The sequence below is a fragment of the Primulina tabacum genome, chromosome 17 (genome assembly GCF_025594145.1).
Source record: "Primulina tabacum isolate GXHZ01 chromosome 17, ASM2559414v2, whole genome shotgun sequence".
NCBI classification, from domain to species: Eukaryota; Viridiplantae; Streptophyta; class Magnoliopsida; order Lamiales; family Gesneriaceae; genus Primulina; species Primulina tabacum.
The window spans coordinates 10,234,867-10,253,196 of NC_134566.1; the positions used below are offsets into that span (position 1 = coordinate 10,234,867).

Genomic DNA, 18,330 nt, shown 5'->3' on the forward strand with positions numbered 1-18,330 from the left:
GGATGATTAAATCAGGACAGTAACATTTAACCTCCAATGGACTCCAACAATAAATGAAATTTAAAAACGTGTCCACATTTAGCCCCTTGCAAGTACATCGACGTGTAAGGTTCAAACTTCAAACATGATGCATAATGGGTTGAGTTCAATCGAACTTTTTAAGATATTGTTTAAGTGTGTATCTAATAAATCACGTTTATATATATATATATATGAGAGTTTGGGTATTGATAGATGTCATTTTGATTGTTAACTTCAAATCGCAAAGAAGATACATGGTTCAATTTCCTTTCAATCTGTCGGAATTAAACATTAAAGTCACAAAACCAACCCAACTTTCTCGGGTTCTCTTTGAAATTGAACCAATTTTTTTGGATTTATGGTATTGACAAAAACTTGTGTGAGACGATTTTACGGGTCGTATTTTGCAAGACGGATATCTTATTTGGGTCATCCATGAAAAAGTATTACTTTTTATGCTAAGGATATTACTTTTTATTGTGAATATCGATAGTGTTGACTCGTCTCACAGATTAAGATTCGTGAGACCGTCTCACAAGAGACCTACTCTAATGTATTTGGTGTTTCCTTATTTTTTTAGTTATCATAACAGCGGATCTATTTCTCGATTTTCAATTTATTACCTACATTTTCTTTTCACTAAAAGAACAAACATGATTAATGCTGTCACTTATCGAAGAAAAACCTAGAAATTCTGAAGTTCCGAATCACCTTTTTTTTTGGTCATTTTTGAATTATCATTTTTTTAGTTGGATGCGTATTACAATTTGATCTCGAACTCAGTACCTCATCACAAACTTAAGAATTTGATAATGTAAATTACAAGCAGCTTACTTGAAGTCTAAATTGTTATTTGATTCAATAAATACACACACATAAAAATGGACTCAACGTTAGATTGAAACATTAAACAATTTTTAATATAAAATATTATTATTGTATGTAACCGATGTTAATGAATATAATGTCGAAATTAAAACCCTTGTACGGAAATAAGAGGATTTAGCATCTTGTCAAGCCAAAAAAAATTCATTATATACCCAACGATAATATATATAAACACACGCACATATACATACAAATGGTTACGTAACCATGATGAATTTGATATTTCATAACCATGGTGATCTAGAATTTTCGAAGTGAAAGGTATCTATTTGTTATTTTCTTGTATAATCAAACAATTTTTTTTTTAAAAAAAACACTAGATAATTAAGGCAAAAATTTGTGTAAGACGGTCACACGGATCATATTTTGTGAGACAGATCTCTTATTTGGGTCATATATGAAAAAATATTACTTTTTATGTTAAGAGTATTACTTTTTATTGTGAATATCGGTCTCACAAAAAATCTACTCGATAATTAATACGTACCGAACTTTCTTAAATGTAATACTGAAATTTGCATCATACAAAGTAGCAGGCAGATCCAATGAAGAAAAATCCTGAACTTTCAAACTCAAAAGTCAAAACCAAGATTTACTACCTATGCAAGTACCCTCGCAAAATTTCTGAATATTTAATGCACAATGAAAACAATTTTTATTCCATTCATTTAAATCTCCTCCTCCTTTCAACGACCAAATTTTCCACAGTAAATTATATCCTTCCACTTGATGCAGCAAATTAGGCAACACAAAGTTTTCAATTTCTCCTAGTTCTCACACAGCAAGAACTGAAGGATTCCTTGAATTTGAATCCTTAATATCAAAGAAAAGATGTTCAAACGAAGCGAGAAAAAGATCAAAGCTGTCTTCAAGATGCAATTTCAAGTAACACAGGTACATTGGATGTTAAACCAAATTATATGGATCAGAAACGAGTTCTCTTCTTAGCATAAAACGCAGGGATGATAATACTAAAGCGACGGTGCGAAAACCAAACCATTTTATTCATGGGTTGTAAGAATAAGTGATATATTGATCAAGAAATGCAAGATTTTGGAATGCAGTTCTCACCAGTAATGTTGTTCCAGGTTCCACAGATGAAAGCAAAAGGCCTCATGATTTCTCTGGTTCCGGTGGATGTCGGAAAGCCAACGGTGAGATTGCCGAAAGCTCCAATCACTGAAGGAACCTGTACATGGGAAAATCCTGTCTATGAAGCGGTGAAATTAGTCAAAGAGATTAAAACAGGAAGAATTAGAGAGAAATTTTACTACATGATTGTGTCGACTGTAAGCGACACATTTTCCGTTTTCTTCTTCCCAAGATTCACAAATGAGAAAAAAATAAGATTTAACACTTTTATTTTATTTTATTCCTCTAAGGGATCGTCGAAATCAGGTTTTCTGGGAGAAGTCTCGGTTGATTTTGCTGATCTAGCGGAAGCAAACAAACCGTTGAAGTTAACTTTGCCGCTACAGACTTCAAAATCTGGAGCAATTTTGCACGTTAGTTCTTTCCCTTCATCTCTTGCGCGATTAAAATCCTGGTTCTGTCCCTGCACACAACTTATGCACACGTATTTAGAGGCAAAGATGCAGAGAAAGTAGCCTGCAGCAGTATTTTTTTCTTCTTTCTTTAATTTTTTTTTTTAAATTATGAGGTGGTAAATTTGAAAATTTGTGCTTGGTATAAATATTTCCTGAAGCTACTATTGAAAACCAGGTTACAGTTCAGAGGATTCATGGAAATCCTAATTCAAGGTAACAATGTCGACCAACAGCAGTAATATTCATCTTCCTTTTCTTTGCATAACAATGTTGAGTGATATAATAAAACTTGAAATGATAAAGCTCTTTTTTCACTCGGAACTTCAGATGTATAGAAGATGATCTATCACCAATGAATGAATCTGACGAGTGCTTAGATACGGAATTGAATGACTGCTATAGTCAAGGGAAGATAAACATAAATTCTTCTGAAGTAAGGTCTCTAATTATCAGCAAATACTGATTAAACGAATTACATATGATACATACTTATCGGCTGTATAAATTAGAACTGTCTTCATTTGTTCGATAGAGTGAGGGCTCGAGTGAAGCAACAAGTCGTGAACTAAATGGAAGCTTAGGAGATACCGAATCGGATAATAATGATTATAAAACAGCAAACGGGTTGGGGCACTTGAAAAATCAAATGAAAATGTTAGAAAGGAAGGCAGAGGTTGCAGAAATGGAAGCACAGTCCCTTAGGCAACAAATCATTAAGGAGAGCAAGAAAGGACAAAAGTTATCTGAGCAGATGGTTTACCTTAAACAAGATAGAGATGCACTTAAAGCAGAATGTGAGCAACTCAAGTCCTCGTCAAATAGTAAGAATGTGGAAGATGAATCGTTTTATGTACAAAAGGAGACTGCAAATATGAGAAGGTCGCTAGAAAATGTCAAGCAAGAGCTTGAAAATGAGAAGTGCTTGAATAAAAAAATGAAGCTCCGGTTGCAGGAAACAGAAGATTCAAATTCTGAATTTGTTCTTACCTTAGGAGATCTTAATAAAGATTTGGAGCAGAAGAACATGAAAATGGCTCAACTTTCAAGTGAAATTAAAGCCCTTCAAAGTGCACCAGGAGCCCTTACAATAGTTCCAAACAAAAAGATGGATCAAAATGAAGATATGAAAGCATTGGAATACCTGGTAAACAATCTTGGAAATGATGCTGAAATACAAAGGTTGAAGCAAGATGTTGAAAACCTCATTTTCGAATTAGAAATCCAGAAGAATGAAAAAGCAGAGATTCGAATAGACTTACAGAGGCTTAAGCTGGATTATGAATGTTTAGAGACGGAAAGCAAGGAAATCTACTCCACATTAAGTGAAAACCAAAAAGAAAAAATGGAAATGCAACATCAGTACACTGAATCTTTGGCTATGGTGAAGCAGTTGAAGCTCCAGGTAGCAAGCTCGGAGGAAGAAGTTAAAAGTCAGGAACTTCATTACTCTGGAACTTCGAATGCAGTTAATGAGCTTGAGATTCAGGTTGAGAACCTGCAAAAGGAACTGGAAAATCAGGCACAAGCATTTGAAGAAGATTTAGATGCAGTAACTAATGCAAAAATAATGCAGGAACAGAGAGCCATAAGAGCCGAGGAAGCCTTTAGGAAGACAAGGTGGAATAACGCAAATGCAGCAGAGCGACTTCAGGAGGAATTCAAAAGGCTTTCGGCTGATATGTCGTTAAAAATTGAGGAGAATGAAAAGTTGGCGCACATGTCGATTGCAGAAGCTAATGATTTGAGACGCAGGAATGAAATTCTTGAAAACCTGCTTCAGAAAGCTGATGAAGAACATCAAATAAAAAGAGATGAGTATGAAAGAATACTCCATGACCTTCAAGAACAAAAGAAAGGGATTTGGTTCAAGGAAAAGGAACACTTGGAGGAAGAAGTAGCATCAGGGGGAAAGGAAGAACTTATACAAGCAAACATTTCTTTGAAGTCTCAAATAGATCAGGCAAAGACAAAAGAAGAGAACTTGCATTTAGAAATGAAAAGGCTGAGACAGAAGAATAATGAGGTGAAGAATAATTTATTACAGGCAGAATCGGAGAAAGAAAACCTGAAGACAGAGGTCTCTAAATTACAGAGTGACTTATATAATGAGAAGGTAATCACCAATTTATAGGAAACCCACAAAATTTCCAGAATGATAAAACTATGTCAGACATGAAAAACAGACGTCTAGTGCATTTGTTAGTCTTGCTTATCAGTGACTCGACTGACTATGGTTAACTTTACAGGACGAGAGAGCAGCACTACAAAATTCAATCAGGTCTCCAGTGAAGGCAAAGAATCTTGTGTATAATACTGCAGAAGAAGAAGAGAGCAACACACAGACAAACCTTACAGATCACTTAGAGCAGGTTGGGACATTTATGAATACGTAGCATAAAATAACCAACATTTAACAAAACCTCTCAAACCTGAAATATCTTTGTGCATGGAGCAACTTTGCTCTAAAAAAATATCAAGTGAACTAACATGGCCTTTTTCTTTATGTTACTGAAATACTCCAGCTTGGATATATACTAAATCCCATATGATGTAAAACATTGTGCTTGATGAAATATCAGTGATAGCTTATATAAGTTTAAGAAACAATAAGCTCACATCAGTGATATGTATAAATTAAGTTATCATTTACCAAATTGTAATGATAAGCAACAATAAACTGACTACAGGTGAGTGCCAAGGACATAAATGATAGACCGTTTGAAGAAAGAAGCAAGGGTATAGACAACCTTCCAACGACAGGGCAATTGGACACAGAACATATGAAAAGGTAATATCAGGCACCGACTTGAGCCATTAATATCATAATATTTAACTTGATAAAATAAGGAATTGAATCTGTTTATTTTTCCAGAGCAACTCACCAAACAATGCTGGAACAGAAAAGTGACCACTTCAGTGGTAGTTGTGATATTTCCAGCTTGTTGAGTGAAGTCATATCACTGAGGGAAAAAAACAAAAGCATGGAAGAAAGTTTGAAAGAAATGCATGAGAGATATTCAGAAATAAGTCTCAGATTTGCAGAGGTAGAAGGTGAACGGCAACAACTTGTCATGACCCTTCGTACCCTGAAAAACGGAAAGAAAAACTAGATACTTGGAGTAATGGTGAAGACCAACTGTTGAGGATTTTTGTCCAGCAGACATGGCGTGTATTTTAATAGTACATTTTCAACAGCATCTTTCTCCGTTATTTGTTCAACTTTTTGTTCTATGGCTAATGCGATAAAATACAGTTATTCCGTTTTGTGAAATTTTGCATTAAACATTAGTCACTTGCACCTCACTTTTTAGCATATGGATCTCTTTATGACATATAATACTACCACAGAAAAGGACAAATGCAAAAAGAACTAATTCAAGTGAAATGTAGAATCTCAAGAGTACAAAAATGACTGAACTAGTCGCCCAGAAAATTTAGAAGATAATAACTAGAGGAAACCAATTTCATACAAAAGAAAGATATAACACGATATGAAAAAAAGAGGAGCATCATTTCGAGCAGATTAAAGCTTTGGTCGGTTGCAAGAAACATCTGCCAAATTAATAAACTTGTCCGTGAGCTCAAATCATGAGTTTAGATCACGAACATGAGCTCCTACATGCTTTCATGGGCTCTATATACATTCTACATAATAAAATATTATTACACACACATAATAATATAGATATTAATTTTAATTTTATTAATAAAATATGTAAAATAAAATTAATTTTAAACTTTCGAACTCGAGCTCAAGAAATCTCTGGCTCAATCAAACTCAAATTGAGTCGGTTCACCAGGCTCGCATTACATCTTAAGAAATACTTATTTGGGAGAAGCATTGAAATTTGACATTTCCTTCAACACCTATGTACATAACACAAACATTTTAATTGCAGTCTATCACACTTGTGCTTCCCTTACCATAAAAAAAACTCAATATGAACCTCCACCCACCATCTCCAGCACACAACAAAACTATTATAACCATAAGCATTCTGAACCAAACCAATTGAGTAGATAGTTGTGGATATTAGCTGGAAGCAAAAGGGTAGCTAGTATGCCAAATGCAATCTCTTTGCACACCACCACCTGGGCCAAAATAACACGACACCTGACCTTCGCATGCACAAGTCCAAAGCCATATATAACTTTTGCAAACTTCATGCAACAAAAACTTGGGGCTAAAATCTTCTTTTTGCAGTATGAGAATTATTATCCTTCCAGACCAACTTACTTTGCCCGCCACTTCCTTTTGTTGCAAAAGATAGCACCTGCAGTTGAGGAAAAATAAATTAGATTCAATGTCAAATATTACGAGAACATCTAGTAGGACTTTCAGTTGCTTACTCGTCTAGCCCTCTTATCTAGCGGTGTCCACAACGGAGGGCGTGAGGTTGATGTATTCTCATTCTTCATCGAATTGGGTGGTTGGGATGCTCTCTTTTGTTTCTTTTGTTCACCTATATTCTTTGAGGTACTACCTACTTCATACTTGTATGATTCAAAAATAGAGGGACTCTTTCGTTTAGCATTATTTGATGTGTTTCCTGAAGAAACAAAGCAAGGGGAGGATGGATTATATGAAAGAGACTGTTTGCGCAGTCTACTTTTTTCCTTTATCCTGTTGAGAAATTCAATAGTCCAGGGTGATCTCTGCTGCAGTTGGGTCGAGTGAAGGGCATTGGATAGTGGTGTGCCACCATAACTGTTTGTACGATTTTCTTGAGAAGGTCGTGTGCAGAAATTTTTGGGAGTTTCTTCTATCATATTCACTTTGAGAAGCCCTTTTTGGCACTCCATGGAAATATTGTCGCTGTTATTGGTTTCAAAATGTGTTTTTGTTTCTTCCCCAATAATTTGTCCATCTTTTCTAGGAATCCAGGCATCAAAGGTAGAATCAGTATGAAAGGGATTTGTGACCACGTCAATATTATTTGCACTTAAAGAAAATTTACTCCTAGAATTTCTTCCTGCATAATCTTTCTCCGCATCAAGTAGAAAAGGTGAAAAGCTACATAAATTTTCAAACGGTAAATCATCACCAAATTCTGGAGTACCCTGTACATCAATGACTTCACCCTTTAAATTTTCCTGTGAATTCCCAAATACCTTGGTACTTTGAACGCTGAATCTAGTTGTTGCTGATCTCCAATCTGGATCACAAACTGTGTCAATTGTAGAAAGACTTTTTGACACTGGAAAATCATAAGGTTTTGGCATATTAGTGGGCATCTTATTTGTATCCACATCAAATCTTTCACTATAACTCCTTAATTTGTCGTCAAAAGATATATTGAAGTTCCCGGGTTCATCAAATATCGCAGCAGTTCCAGGCATCCAAGAATTACAAGAAACAGAAAATTTGGGATGATTAAGTTCATCTGGGAGTAGCTTTAGAGATTCCAAATGAAAAGAGCAATTTGAAGGCTCTTCAGCATGATAAAGGTTGGGAGAATATTTTGGTTTCTTCCTCTCGGATGCACTTTTGAACTGTACATTTTCTGAGTCAAGAACTGAAGATACTGAGGAGCAGTCAGTCAATCCAGATTTAGAATCCTCCCTCTCCCCAAATCTGCTTATTGTACTTAACAAAGAGACGCTTTCTTCCGGAACCTGATATTTTCGAAGACTACAGAGTTTACTTTCGTTTGAAAATCCCATAAACTTGCCAAGTACGGTATCTGAAGATAATATTGCATGAGCTGAAAGAGGATTTATGGAAGGAAATGTTGTGAGGAACGATTCTGCTAGACTTTCCGATTCAGACATTTTCGGAAAGAGGCCCCTGTCCAACTTTGATATTTTGTTGATGCAGGATAATATAATTTCTTCAGTCATCTCAGATGAATACGAGCAGAAGATCTGTACATCAATTCCTAAGCTTGCAGCGGCAGCATAGAGCTCATCTGATGATTCCATTATTCCACCAAGGAAATTGCCTTCTCCCTCAAAGATCTGGAAGGCCAAAATCAACATCTAACAATAAGTTTTTTTTAAAAAATAAACCACACTATCAGATTAAAAAGGTTTTGCTTAAAAAGTAATATCCTCAAATAATAGAGTTCAGATTTTTAAATTACTCCATTGATTAGCCAACTTGGCAAGCTAATACATTGCTAAATTTTTCCCTAGTAATTATGGTGCAACAAACTCAATGGTCTATTTCTTCATATCCTATTTTATCAAGAAAAACCTTTTTGAACCACCATAGCAACTAGACTACAGACTGGAAGTACATTTCGTCACATTCTGAATCAGTATCTCACCACCAAAGAGATGTGCAAAGACTCAACATTCCATTACTCTTCATTTATAAAACAGAAGAATCACTGCTTTGAAGTTAAAGCAGAAAGGAGTAATGGACCAAATCTTAAAACTTTCAAGTAAGACTTACCAGGATGCAGCAACCAAAAGCAAAACTCAATGATGTCAAAGTACTTGCTGCAATGCTTTCAACACATAGAGGCAAGCATGAAAAGGCCTCATTTGGAGCTGAAGCTTTCTTTCCAATATTTTTGCAGTCGTACCAAGTGAGGCAAACTTTAGCACTTGCGATAATATCTATTGGAAGACTTATGTCACGTTCTACAATTTGTGCCCCTTCTTTCTCCATTTCAAGAATTTTTTTATATGTGCTTCTCCTTGAAATTACCATTTCATCGTTGAAGTTTCGGGTATTCACAATTATGACAGTGTCAGGGCAAAAAGGCTTGCACGAGTCATTTTGTTTTGACTCCGATCCTGGTTGCATGGATGGAACTAGCATCACAGTGCAGGATTTATCTTCATATACAGCTTTCACAGGTTGATTTTCATCCATCATCATCACTTGTACAGTATTTAACATCTCTTCCAATTTAGTTTTTCTCTCTTCTTCGGCTGATGTGGAGTCTAAATCTCCTTTCTGAACACATTTAAACAGATAAAATAAAATTTTCAGAGGTTGATTATGATGACATGAAACAATTAAACTATAATCAATAGCCACAAGATGATCCTTGAGACAGATATACAGGAACTACGACAACCATAAGTTCATTGGTAAAAGTTGAATGATTCAGAACTTTTGCATGGACTGATGAGCAAAGCTTGACCAAACTATGAAGCACGGAATGTGATCCTTGAAAAATTAATCATTTAATACAACTGCATTTCTTGAGAAAAAGTTGAAAATCTACTTTATGATGGTATATTATTAGCAAAAGTAACCAAAGAATAAATACCCAATTAGCAAAAAGTAACTGAAGGATTTTCCCACAGTGAAACGGAAAATTTTGAACAGGAAATTTCCATTCAAAACAAAATATGTGACTTATCATCAAATTGAAAAAACGAGTTTGTGCAGAAGTATCACGAAAAAAACATTCACGAATTTTGAGTAGGAAGGGGACTAAGCATTTGGGAACCATGCATATTTGAATTGATCATTCAAAGAGCCATGCTTTCGGGAAGCCAAGCATTCATATGGCTTTGAAGATCGATTGATTTGGATTGCTACTCAGTTAGGAGAAGAGAAGAAGAAAAAACACAGCTTAATATCTGAACTGAAAGAGTTCAGCAAATTCGATGCCTACACTTCCTGACATGACAGTCATCAGTTATCTCATGCCTTAGCCCTATTATATCATGGTCTATTCAAATAACCACAACCTCGAAATTGTTCCATCATATGATTTCATACATGCAATGTTCAAAATGAATTTTTCAAAACTAAATTATCAATCATTTTGGATGCTTGGCATCAGAAAATAAAGAAAAGCATGTCATATCCAGAAACATGATATCTGTAACAACTAGATATAACTTGTTCGACTACGCTATGGATCGATGTGTATCAGAATTCTATCTAACAACCATACATGATGCAATTTGACATTCCACTGCTCCGGAGCGAAAGTGGCAGCTTTAGCAGCTAATGAATCATCGTTGGATGAAAGCACTTGACACATAGTATTTGTATTAGTGGACTTGTCTTCAGGCAAGCGCACCCTTTGCATATTGAAGTTGAGAGGATTCAAAAAAAATTCAAGATCATTAGACATTGATGCCCCAAACAATGGAACTTTCTCAACACCACTTGTCATTCTTTGATCTGCAGGATTCATCAAGCCATTAGAATCTAATTTACCAGAAGAAGAAGGTGAATTATGGAATATAGAGACGTCACTAAAAGGTAGATTCAGCACGTCGTCGTGGTTTTCTGCACTTTGTTCATTGGATTGATTTTCAGAGAGAATATAATTAAATATCAGCTTTCCGTTGTCACTAGAATTGATAGATGAGTCAATGCTGTAAGTATCTATTTCCCACAACATTTTCCAGCAAGAAGAATGTTCGACAATATTGCAATCATATTCTCCAAGAAAATCCCAGTCTAGATACAGATCATCAGACGTTGATGAAGACTGCCAATCTAACTGCGTCAGAAGTATTTCTTCAATGTATGAAGGCAATGAGTGAATATTTTTACAATCTGAGAGCATAGGTACAGGCAGTGATTTGAAAGAGTCATCCATGAGTGTTAGCTCAGGGCACACGATCATTTCATTAAAACTTTTAAAGTTCATAACTTCTCCAAACATGGATTCACATGTCTCTGCCTCAATCTCCTTTGCTGCATCTGAGAATACCTCATAGAAATTATATATAACCAAATCAAAGAACTGAAATTCATTGAAGAGGATTGAGTTCATTGAACAAACTGAATCATCCGGCTTCCCCTGATGGAGCGTGGAAGATTTATGGAAGTTTGTGTGTTCTAAAATACTTAAATAGTCAACTTCCAGTGAAAATTTTGTCTCTTCGAGGAACTGAACTGAAACACGTTGATTTAGTACATACTTCATTAAGTCAAATTCCATAGAACCCAAAAGCTCCTTGCTGTCACCAATTACACCATCTAGTTCTGTCAACTGCTGAGTTTCAACATTCTCAAAAATTAGAAGTGGATCCTCCATATATATTTTGTCAACCGTATATAGACTTCTCGCATCAACTTCAAAAAGGGGAAATTTAACATTATGGGAAATATTTTGTCCTTGAATAGAATCAGTATTTTCCAGCAAAGGAACATTATGCTCAATTGGGTATTCCATCTTCATGTCATCAACTGAATAAACAGATTGTTTAATCTTTAGGTGATCAGGTAGCAGAAGCTCAGTATGACTTAGATCCTGCAATATCACTTATAAACTGATTATTAAAGAATTTACTTTCAGGAAAAATAACAAGTAAGAAGTATCAATCTTAGAAGCCAATCAGCAAAATGTGGAGGAAGAATTCTTCTTGCATGTTATATTATGCCACTATAAACTAATGGATTGTGAAAGGACTAATAACATGTCAGACAAATTTCACCTACTTCAACTTCTTGCAAACATCAAATAGATAAAATTCCATGCATACATCCTCAGTAGTATGAGAGGTATTATGTGTAGTAAACCATTCCAAACTAAATAACCTCCCAGTTGATAATTTTTTTTTCTTTCTAAAAGTGCCAAATTCCAGTCATTTGTAAGATCCTTTCTACCACTTGTATGTCATACAAAGTGTGGAGAAGAAGACCGGTTGTTCAATCTAGGATGGCTTGCACTAATCACAACACAAAGATGGGGACTATTATATGCCCAGAGCTGGAGATAAAGTTCAAAATATTTACCATAGTACATTCGGCATCTGAAATCTCCGAGAAAGTACACAAGCTCTCCATTTGATAACGAAATGCACTTTTTGGCTGAATACAGATAGGAGTAGGTAGAAAGAGAGATTGTAAGTTAGGCAAAAAAAATATAATAACAATGTGCATCTATGCTCTCAGAATGAAAAATTACTGATGAAAGCGAGGAGGCATCGATCTGGGGAACTTCAAATTGCACAAATTCAGTACCAATCCAGCCCTTAATATTGGATGTTTTCTCACGTTTTACCTGCAAATGGAGGAAGAGGTAATCGATCAGTATCCTGAATACCAAGTATGAAAGCATGAAATGATTCAATTTTACAGCATATGATATTCTGAAAACAATAATTCAAACTCAATGTGATCATCTATTTATTTGATAAAGCTTGTCATGACCGCACTACAACACAACAGATGACATGTCACGATCACACGGATGATATTGAGGTTTTTGCATCAGATCTCAATATTCCAGTCGTAAAATTAGATTAATAAAGTTCCAGCAGAATTGATGCAAAACTTAGTAAAAAAAACAACAATTCGAGCGTATAACAATAACTCAAACCAACTCCAAATTGATTTTCACAGAACTTAATCCTTCAGAGAATCACATTCTTAGAAAATAAAATTTCAAAACACACCTAAATCTTCCTATAACATCGCGCATTAGAACCAAAAGCAACAAAATCGTCAAAAAAAACGCGATTTCAAACGAAACAAAAATCACAGTCAAGCTAACCTCGAAATTTTCCTTGGAGCTAGCAATTCCCCGTTCCTCATGATCAGCAACATCGACGAAGTGTGGAAGCACGTCAGACAGGAAGATGGAAAGAGCATCGTCGATAGGAAGCTTGTCAATTTCGGAAGAGACACTGAAAACAGCAACATCATTGAAGGGCTGTGCGAAATCGGCGGAGAACGGTGGAAGATCTGGAGGAGGAATGTGAGGGGATGGAATGCGGACATAATCCAGGGGCCGGACAGCCGCGGAGGAGTGCTCGGTGGCGAGGAAGCGAGTGCGCATAGCGTCTGATGCTTTCGCTCTCAACGGGTAGAATTCGTCTTCATTTATGAGACTTGGCGCCAATTTGAGAAGATTTCGCGTGCTTTCAGCTGGAAGTGAGCTCAATCCTCTCCAGTTACCTTTCCTACAATACTGCGCAGTGTCTGCATTTTTTTTTAATATCGCACTTCTGAGTTTAGCCAACGACCTCTCTGTTTATATTTTTTTATTAATAATATAAATTATATCTTCACTGGGAAGTGTAGGGATTAGCGCAGAAAAGATGGGAATTCTAACTGTATATTTATTTTTTAAAATCCAAATGTATAACTTCTATAAATAAAAAAAAAATCAATTACCAGTAATAATTTGGAACACAGGAAAAAAATTAATTAGGACTTTGTTTGTATTTTCTTAAACAAGACTTTGTTTGATATGAATATTTTTAATTGTAGTGATGTGTTGCTTAAAGTAAACTTTTGAGAATAATTAAAAATCAGAATGCTCAAAGAAAACCAGAAGAAGTATTCTATTTAAAGAAAATCAGAACACACCCTTAAATAGAAATACCGGTAGATCGAACTAAAACCGAAGTAATATAAAACCAATAGCAATATCCAAAAAGATAGTCTTTCATGATAATTTGTCAGATTACTATAATGATATCCATTTTGATTTGTATTATCTATCAGATGATGTTCCTATTTATTGTAGTCATTCTCTACAATAGTACACCTTATTTAAAACCATTAAATGCATAGTACGTATCATTTATTGATCAGTATCATTTTGAGTAAAAAAATAAATAACAAGTTTATTTTTGGATTCATGTACTCATGGTTTATAAAAAGGCTTCATAATGCATTCACATACACTGACTTTTTGTGAAATTTCAAATCACTCACACCTTCTAACTTTTCATATTGAAAGTCAACAAAAACTAGCACGCGCTTTAATGTTCAATCAGATTGAGAAGATTATATACGCTATCATTTGTTCATACTCTTTTATTATATTTATCCACTAAAAAGTGTGAAATGTTTGTAATATGTGGAAAAAATCTTTCTCATAATCAATATTCATTAAGTGTTGAATTGTAATACCAAGAGTTTCAGTAGAGAAGGGTAAATCCTATTGAAGTTGGTTCGTACAAGTGTGTACTGATCAAATTCTTTTAGTAATACCTTTTGAAAACCGATGAATAAGAGACGTAGAAAAGTTTTGTCATTCGAACTTCAAGAAACAAAATTTGTGTTATTTTACCTTCTACTATTTTTAAGTTTCATCAAGTGTTGTTGACTATTTCCATACTTTTAAGTAGTTCGATGTACTTTCAAAGATCTAGATTAGTTTTTGAATCCTAAAAATATTTGAAGCACATATTTAAGAAGCATGAGAAAGAAAAAGTTTGGAGTGCTTATTCAATCTTCTCTTTCTAAATATTTCATCGATCCTAACAAGTGGTATCAAAGAATGTTTATCTAGATCTGAAACATCTACTGCAAAAGCTATGACATTTTCAGCAAGGTTCCCATGTTCTCTAAAGAAAAATAAAAATGAATGCTCATCTTGCAGCACAAGATGATGACATGTGATATGTCACCACTGATGGTCCCATTAAAATTATGAAAGCCAATACAATAGTGACTATAATAGAAGGAGCTCCACAAATACTGGAAAAATACAGAAGCGAATGAACCAACGAAAATACAAAGAAATTTAACTAGATAACGTAGCCGATGACATTCTGTACAAGAATTTTGACAAAAACACCATAAGAAAAATCAAGATGTGTTCTTCTACAAAAGAAATATGAGAAAAATTGATCCAGATATATGAAGAAAATGACCAGACAAATGAAAATAAACTTTCTGTAGCAATGTAGAGTTTGAAAATGTTAAAATGAAGGCAGAGGAATCTTTAAATGATTTTGATGAAAGACTCAGTAGCATTATCAATGAGCTAGCAACTCTCGGCAAAGAATTGACAACAGAGAAATTGCACTCAAAGTTATGAGAACAATGCCCAGAGAATAAGATGTTAAGATTATGACAATGAAATAATCAAAAGATTTGAGCAAACAAGAACTCAATGACTTGTTTGCAGACTTGAAGGTCTATGAGTTTGAACTTAAAGCAAGAAGTGGTGAAGAGCCTTCATCAAGTCAGTCAACTAAAACTCTGACTGTTGCTGCTGTTGTTTCAAGTGCTTCAACTATTGCTGTTACTGAAATACTATCTGAAAGGACTGCTGAGCAAATCAACAACAGATGTTATGTCATTATTCATCAAGAAATTTTCAAGATTCATGAAGAAAAGTCATTGAACATATCAGAACCCCAATCGAAACTTAAAAAAAAATTCGTCATCTTGTGACATGACCTGTTTCAACTGTGAGAAGACTGATCACTTTATTGTTGCTTGTCCGAAGCCTAAAAAATATTATTACAAGATGAAAGGATACAAGCACAATGATAAGAAATCTCGAAAAGTTCACAAGACGATGATTGCTGTAGAAATAAAAGTAAGTGAGAAGATTTTAATTTTGAGTCTTCTGACTCCGAGAACCGATCCAGTGAAAGTAATGTTGAAGAAGTTCAGTGTCTCATGGAAGATATTGATTCAACCTTGACTATTTATGAGATATTTGATTTTGATTTAGAAGAACTTGCATATAATTACTTAGTTAAAGCATTGCATGACATGATTGAATGGTATTCAAAACTATCTCAATCATTCGAGGAAGTTACAACTGAAAACCAAGGCTTGTTAGATCAAATCAATAAGTTCACAAGAGATCAGTTGCAATGATCAGAAAGCCGAAGTGAATAGGTTGAAAACTAAGAGTGAATGATTAAATGCTGATTACCAAGCACTATTGATTGAGAATTAGAAATTTTTGCTACTGGTAGATGCATGGAATAAGTATTCTGTTTCATTAGAGAAGATACAAGAGCTACAAAACAATCCAGAGACAAAACTGGTATCGAATTTAGTAGCCATGAAAGCACTTCTGAAACCAGTACTCAACCAAAACTGAATATGCTCAAAGGAAAATACATTCGCTTTGTTAAATCTAGTACGATATATGAACAAAACAAACTTAATGTTAAACCCTAAAATTTGAGCAACAAATAACCATATTCCAAAAACACATTCACAAATATTTATGTTGCATTTGAATAGATAGATTTAAAGTTATGGATTTCAAATATATGTTAACAAATTTATTGGTTTGTTTGAACAATTCCTCTAGGATGTTCACTTGAATCTATCTGTTGGAGTGTTGCTTTTTGTCTGAATTTATGGTTCAAAAGACAACCACTTTTTGCATTTTTTTGTTGAATGGGATACTAGGAGTTTCAATGTATCCCTAACTGAAGTTTATTATTAAAAGAGTAGTAAAATCAAAATTTTCTAATATATTTTTTCTTCTTGGAAGAAAGATATACGTAGAAAGATTGTTCCTTTGAACTTCCATAAAATCTTGTGTTGTTTACCATATACATTATATTATTTGATTACTCCATCTATTTTCCTTTATAACTTGTTAAAATATCAAACCAAGAGAATATAATAGCTCACTAGTACCAGCCGTCCATTTCCGCACTTTGAAGGCCACTTGTATCTAGTTGGTTGAGAAAATACATTAATAACTAATAACTATTAAGGCGAATTCAAGTTAAGAAATTTTTTTTAACTAAAATTCTAAATTCTATCTTGATCCTGACATATACTTTTTGAGTGAACGTGTAATTAAGAGAAGTTGAACACGAACTGTTTCTTTGCTCTAATTATTACACTTGAGCATAAATAGTTTCTTTGAATTGGAAGGTTTCTTGTTGATTTCTCATGTTTGAGGAGTATCGTGATGGGAGAGTACTAGTATGATCTTTACCACTGAGAAATACAATCCATGTAAATATAGAGAAATCATCAATAATAACTAAAGTATACTTCATTCCCCCTAAACGCATTACATATATAGGTCTGAAGAGGTCCATATGCAGTAGTTCAAAGCATCTTGAGGTTGATTTACTTTCTTTTTTCTTGAAGCTTGATCTTATTCGTTTACCTAGTTGATATGCAAAACAAATATGATTCTTAATGAAGTTAATATTAGGCAAACCGGTAACCAACTTCTATTTTCTGAGATTGTTGATAGATTGGAAATTCAAGTGATTTAACCGTTTGTACCATAACCAATATTTGTCACTCTGAGATGCCATCAAGCATGTAGGATGATCAGTTAGACTTATATTCAAAACAACTTTCTATGATTTCTTGCAAAATAGTAGAACCACAAATACTTACTACGCATGCGTGCTTCTGAAAAGCTATTGAGTATCCATCGTCACATAATTGGCTAATGTTTATTAGATTATAACAAAGATTCTCTACTATAATTACATCATTAATAATGATATTTCCGAGAATAACCTTAATATTACCCATGGTTTTACCTTTTGAGTTGTCCCCAAAGTTATTTTTGGTCCACTACAACTAATTACTTCAGAAAGTAGATTTGTTTGGTCAGTCATATGCATAGTCAACCATTGTCCAGATACTAGGTGGAGTTACTATTCGTCATTCTTTTCTTCATTTCCTGTAATCGCAAAGTTCAGTGAACGGTACCCTATCTATTTGGGTTCAAAACTGATTAGTACCTTAGGAACTCACATTTGTACAATCCTGAAAGATTTTGCACTTCGAGTAGCCTCATGGGTATGTGTAGCATATGATTTACTCTTAAAAATATTCATTTAGGATGATGTTATCCCCTGTTCTTGTTTTCCAGTCTATATCTCTTCTAAACCGGTCCCCAATTATAGAATCGGTAGTTTTTAACCTTCGTTGAGGATTGTGCTACTGAAACTAATCTTTTACTGGATCCAGTATTTAGTTGAGCTTTCCTCTCGGGTTCAACATAACTGAGACCAACATGTCTGTTTTTGTTCATCTGATTTATAGGTTTCTCAACTTGAACATTAAGTTTGTTGTGTTCATATATCGTATTATATTTAACAAAGTGAATGTATTTTTCTTTGAACATATTCAGTTTTGATTGAGTACTGGTTTCAGAAGTACTTTCATGGATACAGAATCCAAGACCAGTTTTGTCTCCAGATTGCAGGTGCATATATCTCAGCGGGCATAAGTAATCAACAGTGCTTGTTATACACAAAATAG

At 34.5% G+C, this 18,330-nt stretch overlaps 2 protein-coding genes across 2 annotated transcripts; one reads left to right on the forward strand and one right to left on the reverse strand.

Moving 5' to 3' along the window:
- Positions 1 to 1,500: 1,500 nt before the first annotated feature.
- Positions 1,501 to 5,769, forward strand: LOC142531190 (uncharacterized). Its single transcript, XM_075637262.1, has 9 exons — positions 1,501 to 1,803; positions 1,998 to 2,198; positions 2,292 to 2,414; positions 2,632 to 2,669; positions 2,784 to 2,889; positions 2,989 to 4,569; positions 4,703 to 4,825; positions 5,144 to 5,244; positions 5,329 to 5,769. The coding sequence occupies exons 1-9, from the start codon at positions 1,741 to 1,743 to the stop codon at positions 5,564 to 5,566; spliced, it is 2,574 nt and encodes an 857-aa protein (XP_075493377.1). The 5' UTR covers positions 1,501 to 1,740; the 3' UTR covers positions 5,567 to 5,769.
- Positions 5,770 to 6,093: 324 nt separating this feature from the next.
- On the reverse strand, positions 6,094 to 13,265 carry LOC142532004 (protein SHORTAGE IN CHIASMATA 1). Its single transcript, XM_075638302.1, has 7 exons — positions 12,878 to 13,265; positions 12,290 to 12,385; positions 12,118 to 12,192; positions 10,319 to 11,632; positions 8,854 to 9,363; positions 6,807 to 8,414; positions 6,094 to 6,730 (listed from the first exon to the last, which is right to left on the reverse strand). Exons 1-7 carry the CDS (start codon positions 13,160 to 13,162, stop codon positions 6,641 to 6,643), a joined length of 3,978 nt encoding a protein of 1,325 aa, XP_075494417.1. The 5' UTR covers positions 13,163 to 13,265; the 3' UTR covers positions 6,094 to 6,640.
- Between the last annotated feature and the right edge of the window lie 5,065 nt (positions 13,266 to 18,330).